General features: G+C 34.0%; 1 protein-coding gene across 13 annotated transcripts in view; it reads left to right on the top strand.

Annotated features, from left to right (window-relative positions):
- Positions 1-7,250, top strand: part of CHD9 (chromodomain helicase DNA binding protein 9) — a 168,005-nt gene that overhangs the window by 102,860 nt on the left and 57,895 nt on the right. For all 13 annotated transcript variants that reach the window (XM_023530646.1, XM_023530645.1, XM_011360141.2 and 10 more), the window contains 2 exons: positions 1,466-1,587; positions 4,541-4,784. In XM_023530646.1, the coding sequence (XP_023386414.1) occupies positions 1,466-1,587; positions 4,541-4,784 (366 nt within the window). The remainder of the gene's footprint in view (positions 1-1,465; positions 1,588-4,540; positions 4,785-7,250) is intronic.

Here is a 7,250-nt window from a genome sequence, read left to right as displayed (position 1 = left end):
ATTTCTATAAACCAGTTTCTTATCCATAACTAAATAGTTCATCTACTTCCATAGTACCTTTATTTTTAGAACCTTTTCTATAGAATATTATGAAAGACATACATAAATTAGACACACTGATTTCTTATAGATTACATGCAAATCTCTTCCCTGCACGCACACACACACACACACACACACACACACACACACACAAAACTTGAGTGGGTTATTGATTTTTCTGTTACAGAAACTGGAATTCTAGAAAGTTATTGCAAGTTCTGATATTGCTAATAATTATATGAATTTTTGCTTTTCATTTATTTAAAACATAGGATGGTTCTCATATGAATCCAGTTTGGGGAGCCAACCAAAACAAATTCATATTGAGGAGATATTTTATGATTTTATTAAATATGTTGGCTTGTCCTCTTTGCATTATAATTTGGTTATAGAAATTTCTTAATTCACTTAAGAGGGAGTTTATACATGAAAAGACAGGGCCAGATCACTTTTGGATGAGCACCAGAGTGGGGAAGGCTTCCATGAAAAATTTAGTGATATGATATAAGAAAAGAAAAATGAATTAATTGTTCCTTGGAAGAGAACATATTGTTGTTTATTAATTTTTTTCTCTTTTTCTTATTTCTGGTCTCCTTAATTTATCCCATAGTCTTGCTAAATACCCATAGTCTATTAGCAAGAGAACAGCTCCTGGCCCCGCCTCCCCCCCTTTTTTTTTTTGGTTTCTAAAGGCCTATGCTTGAACTAGGAAACAAAAATGTTAAATAGCTCATGGAAGAGTGAATCAAGGAATATTGTGAAAGAGATTTTCTTTTTAGGATCAAGACTGTGCCTCAGTAGAGTGGTGACAGTGGACATCCTTGCCTTTTTCCCGATCTTGGGGAGAAAGCATTCAGTCTTAATCATTATGTATGATGTTAGCTGTGGCTTTTTCGTAGATATACCTTATTAGGTTGAGGAAGTGCCCTTCTATTCAAAATTTAAAAAGAGTTTTTGTTAGAAATAGATGTTAGCTTTTTCAAATGCTTTTTCTATATCTGTTGAGATTCTCATAGGTTTTTTTTTTTTTAGTCTGTTGATCAACATCAATTAATTTTCAAATTTAAACTACCTTCTATTCCTGGCAAAAAACCCTACTTAGTCATGATGTATTACGCTTCTTATGTATTGTTAGATTCCATTTGCTAAAATTTTGTTATGGATTTTTGCATTTCTGTTCACAAGGGATATTGGTCTGTAGTTTTCGCGTAATACCTTTGATTTTGGTATCATTCATAGAATAAGGTGGGACGCATGCCTTCTTCGATTTTCTGGAAGAGTTTGTATAGAACTAATTCGGTCTTTAGATGTTTGTAAAATTTCATAATGCCATATAATGCTCTGCTTCATCATTCCTTATGAGAGATGTATGGAAGATTAAAAAATCTGAAATACATCATTCATTCTTTGTTTTTCCACTAAGGATCGTCCTCCCTCTAATATTTGGAAAAAAATAGATCAATCCAGGGACTATAAAAATGGCAACCAACTCAGGGAATATCAACTGGAAGGACTCAACTGGCTCTTGTTCAATTGGTACAATAGGTATGTAGTATATCTTAACAGAAAAAAATTTTAGCGTGTTATTTTTTTTGTATGTGCCAAAATATGTTCAGTAAAATAGGTATTGATGTTGTTACATTATTACTGTCATGGAGTCTTCGTTATTGAAAGTCAGGTTATTTCAGGAAGATATGTATAGGATTTTGACTACAGTTGCTTTATTTAAATGTATACCAGTCATCATAGAAGAAAGTTGAGATGGCGATTAATAATCAAATTTGAAATACCTTTCTTAATATCATAAAACATCTTCCGTGTTTCAGAATGTTTTTCAACTTGCGAACCTATACTACTGTTTGCCAAAAACTGAATCTAGTTAGTAAGGTGTGGGCATTTAATCTTTAAGTATTAGGCCTTTAATTTAATGTAAGTCTTAAAAGAAGCAGGTCGTCAGCAATTAGTAAGGAATAGAATACAAAATATGAGAGCCTAGTAATGAATTACCCCATTTTATAAATTAAATTTTTAAGTTGTTCAGTTTTTAAGTTGTTTATGGAACATTATCTCACTTCTGTTGAGATAAAAGTTGATTGCTAAGAAGTAAAAATTGTACCGTGATTGAGAAATTAGTATAGTAGGGGAGCAGATGAAGGCACTGGTATTAGTAATCATAGTAAAATTTGATGACATTTTTATTCAAAATCATTTTTCTGTATTTTTCCTTCTCATGATTCTCTTGAGTCGTTACGCTTAGTAATGGTGAGTCATTGACTCAGTCTGTTGGAGTTAGGGAGGCCTGCCATCCAGTCCATGCAGTGTTCTTTCCCTTGGTTCTTATTTTGTAAATATTAATTACAGTTTTCCCCAAGAGATCCTTCCAGGTAAAATAGTTAACGAAATAATCTTTTTATTTTCATCCCTCATCAGTACCCTTTCACATTTTCTGCATTGCTTGTTTTAAATACTCGCCACTTTCCTCAAGCCCTTTATCACAATCCTACCCCTGCCTCTCTCTTGTGACTGCTTCATAGAGAAGCCTCTGGCCGGCCAGTAGGTGAACTTCAAATTCTGCCCTGCTACCCAAGCCTACAAGTGTATCTCCATCCTTAGCTCTCCTTACCTGTACCCGCATACATCAGAAGTTGAAAAGTCCCTCACCAGGATCTCAGCCTGGGACATGCGTCTCATCTAGTCTTCTCTGAACTTCCATTCAGTTTTCATGCTTCGCTCTTACATCTTCAAACCATCTCTGAAGACTAGTGCCATCCCTTCATCTGTGAACAAATTTGAGGTTAACCCATCTATAAAATTAACTTAGGAAATGATAAAACTTCACTTGGTTCCGTTTTTCCTTCTAGGAAATGATAAAACTTCTCTTGGTTCCGTTTTTCCTTCTAGCCACCCTCTTTGTAACTTCCTAGGTGAATTTCTAGGAAGAGCAGCCCGCATGAGCTCTTCCCATTTCCTCATCTTCAGTTCTCGTTTAACCTGTTGTCTGGATATTGATTCTGTAATATCTCTGAAACCTTTAAATTTTCCAGTTCACAGGATACTTTTCAGCTGTAATATGCTGTCTCTGCGGCATTGTATAGTGGTCGGTACTCCTTCCTCCTTTAGACTTGTCCCATCCTCCTCCCCAACAGCTTCCTGACTGTGACTCTTCTCCCTGCTCTCCAGTACCTCTGTGACCATTCCTTTCAGTAGTCTTTGCTGGTTCTTCATCATCTGCTTGCCTTTTCAGCATTGATATTTCTTGCTCCAAATTGTCTTTTCCTTTCTTCTCATCTTACATATTTGTTCTCCCTAAGCCATGTTCTATACCCCCTCTATGCCTTCACTTATCAGTAATATTCTCATTTCAGACTTTTATTGCGACGAAGGCCTTGAACCTACCTTAATGTCTATCAAAGATTCTTTAAACATAACATTGAAAATTTATCTTACCATTTCGTTTCTTCCATACCGAATTTAGTCTTCCTCCATATTTTGCATCTCAGTTAAGAATAACAATTCATTTAGTCACCCAGACCAAAATCTGGCTGTCTTCCCCACATGCTGTGTACCAGATTGGTTTCTGGGTCCAAATTATTCTACTTCATAATTAATATTGGAATCAGTTCTCTTAGTCCCTCCTCCCTTAGTCCAAGTGCTTAACCCTTTCCTGCATTATTATAGTGCTTTCCCAATTAGTGTCCCAACTTCTAGTCACTTCTCTTCTAATATCCACAGTGGTGCTAGAGTAAGCTTCAAAATACAATCCTAATCTCATCAAGTTTTTAAAAAAGTTTTCAGTGACTCCCAGTGCATATTAGAATGATGTCTAAACTTCTTTATTTATACTTCCTGCTTATCTTAATAACATCCCCACCCTTTACCCGTCTCTCAAAACCATAGTAAACACCTTTTGGTCTCCCTGCAGGTCATGCTCTTTATACTTCTCTCCTTTTCTGTGCTGTCTGACAAAACAGTGACCTCCTGTGAAAGTGGTCTTGAATCCGAATATATGGGAAGAGGGCACTGTGTATTTGTGTCTCTTTCAAGCTTTGTAGACTCTTGCAATGCTCAGCCAGAGTTGAAAAACCAGTGCTTTATTTTATGTGTGCTTCTGTGATAGCACATTGTATGACTATTTGCCCCTGGAAAGCAGAGAACATGTTCTCTTTCTTTTGTATCCCGTTTTCTCATACTGTCTCTGAGATAAGGTATTTATTTAATAAATGCTTCTTAAAGAAAATATTTAGTTAGCCTTGCTCTTGCCATTTCACTCTGTAAAAAAACATCTGTTGAGTGGTATCTTAGTCTACAGTCTTCCCTTTGCAGGATTATAATAAAATTGTAATCTTTAGCCTACTTTGCACTTCAGCAGCTTTTACATTTTTATAAATGCAAGTGTTTTAATTCGATCTTTGATTATTTTTGTGTATTTATCATTGAAAACATTGTAGTATACAGAAAAACGCAATGTGTACTTGGATAATATATTTGTTTATTTCAGACGAAACTGCATTTTAGCAGATGAAATGGGTCTTGGCAAAACCATTCAATCAATTACATTCCTCTATGAAATCCTTCTGACTGGTATAAGAGGACCTTTCCTGATTATTGCTCCACTTTCTACCATTGCAAACTGGGAGAGAGAATTTCGTACGTGGACTGATATTAATGTTGTGGTTTATCATGGGAGCCTGATTAGCAGACAGATGATACAGCGATATGAGATGTACTTCAGGGACTCACAGGTGTGTTGTCGGTCATTTTGTTTATTGTGGGAATGGTCAGGTTTGGACGAGATAAGCATTACATATTAATTACTTTCAAATTTAGGATAGGTTTCAATTGCTTACTTCGATCTCATTTAGTCTCTGTTCATCATATTTATTTTACAGTACACTTTAGTAGCTAAAGAGAATAATGACAAAAGTAGGTTAATGCTCTACTTCAGTATAAAGAAATATGCTGATTTATACAAATGTACAAATTTGTATCTTTAATTTTTAAACTAGAATAGCTTACTAATTGTTTTTAAATACCTATCAACTTTAGAATTATAAGTCTCTTTGATCATCCTCCAATTTTTTTTTCTTCAGTTTTAAAATTTAAATCTTCAGTGAACACGGTCCAAATGTTAATTGAGGTGAAACCACAGGTTCTCTTTTGTGTTCACTGGATTTTGATTTTAGACATTTAAGAAAGTTTGGTTTGTTTTATATACCAATGCAAGCATATCTATATATTTCTGCCTCTTGGATTGGTTATTCCAGTTCTCTGGTGATTTTATGGTTTTCTTCTTCCCTATATCTTATAGGCACATTTTAAGTTTTACTTGGGCTACCTATGCTATAGGAAGAGATTTTCTATTTTTTTGCTGCATTACAGATCATAAAATTAAAACATGACATAAGAAAGAACTGCCTAGCATTAATATTAACACTATAAAACATGAAGTGCCAAGTTGAAGTTTTGAGTGGTCGCATGACTCTTTTTAAATAAAAACTTGTATTAAGAAATGAGAAAATCAATAAAAACATTTCACAGAAAACTGCTTTTTTGACTGGAAAAGGTTTACTGTCCGGTACTCTACCTCTACCTCAGTAGCACCTTAATATTTTATTTTTCTTTTGCTAATTATTCTGTTTTTTATGGATTGTTATAACATATGGCCAGGTCATGTGATATGACTGATATAGGTTGAAGTCAGGTAATACGCATAGCCTTCTACTTTTACCTCACAGTTATAACTGATTTTTACGTATTTGAAAGTGAAGATGGACGAATTAGTTGATTTTGTTCCTTTAACCTCATTGTCCCTCTTTTGTGGTTGAAACAAATACATTTCTATGAACTTAAGTTTCTACAAAATCCTTTAATTATTTCTCAGTTCTGTTGAAAACTCTTACCTTTGCACCTGTGGAACCTACGACATCTTGGGTAATAGTTCGGTTTCCTTCCATAATGTTTTATTATTAATCGTACATATGTAGATTTTAGAGCTATGTGTTACCATAGAAATGACTGAGTTCAATTTCATTTTTTATAGAAGGTACAATAAAATATTTTGAGTGTGAAATTATAAAACAAGGTTTTAATGTCTCGTGAATTTGGTATAAATAGGATAGTTACAAAGCTGAAAGATTCTCGATGTGTTGTAATCTTAACATATATTAAATAGTATGTTTTTATAGTAAATGTTATACATTCTAAATTTTATCTATAGGATTTAAAATTTTAAAAGATAAAGATGTCTCATAATGATAAATATATCTGTACTTTATAGAAATAACTTTCATTATCTCTTTTTCAAGTTATTAAATAGCTTGAAATCACAGGAGTAGTAAAATTTTCTGTGCTGCTAATTTTCTGAATTTGCCCGGAGAAAAGTAGCAGAGATAGCACTAGTAACCACAAACATTTATTGAGTATTTACCATGTGCCAGGCATTGTGCTAAAGAATTTACATATAGTGTTCACTTAATCTTGCTAATACCAACTTTGTAAATAGGCAATCATATTACTCCTAGTTACAAATGAAGACACCAAGGTATAAAGAAATTGGGACTAACAAACTGGGACTAACAAACACAGGTCAATGTGAAATAAGAGCTCTTGTTCTTAAATAATGTGATATCAATTTAACTGCATTCATCGTATCTCAGGTTTTTAGAGCTGTATATAAAATTATAGCCTTATACTTTATATGTATTTTAATAATCTAATGGAGCTATTCAACTTAATGACCAGTACATGCAATCAATATGAATTAATCTAAGGTAATAGGAATTAAAATCTAAATCAGAACATATGCTCTTCCTTAACCCTTCCTGTCTCCTAATTCCTAATAGTTTATGATTTTCAGTACCACTTAAACATTCTCTTCACTTGAATTGCAGGACTTTGGATTGTCCTATAGCACCACCTATAGTTTCTGAAGCCCCTTGCTTCTGGTTCCATCTCATATTCTCTATACCTACATGTGGGGTAACCCAAGGCTCAGACTTCAGATTCTTTTATATCTGTACTCATTTCATGAGAGACTTAATTCAGTTGCCCAGCTTAAGTACCATCTATACTACCAGAACTACTAAATCTATGTCAGTAATTCCACCCTCTTTTTTAAATTCCAGATCATATCCAAATGCTGATTCAGTGACTGCACTTGGATATCTAATTGGCTTTTTAAAGATAACATGTCCAAAAGCAAAATGCAG

Source organism: Pteropus vampyrus, unplaced genomic scaffold (genome assembly GCF_000151845.1).
Source record: "Pteropus vampyrus isolate Shadow unplaced genomic scaffold, Pvam_2.0 Scaffold51, whole genome shotgun sequence".
NCBI lineage: Eukaryota > Metazoa > Chordata > Mammalia > Chiroptera > Pteropodidae > Pteropus > Pteropus vampyrus.
Note: the sequence above shows the minus strand (reverse complement) of the source record. Positions and strands in the feature narration are given on the sequence as shown.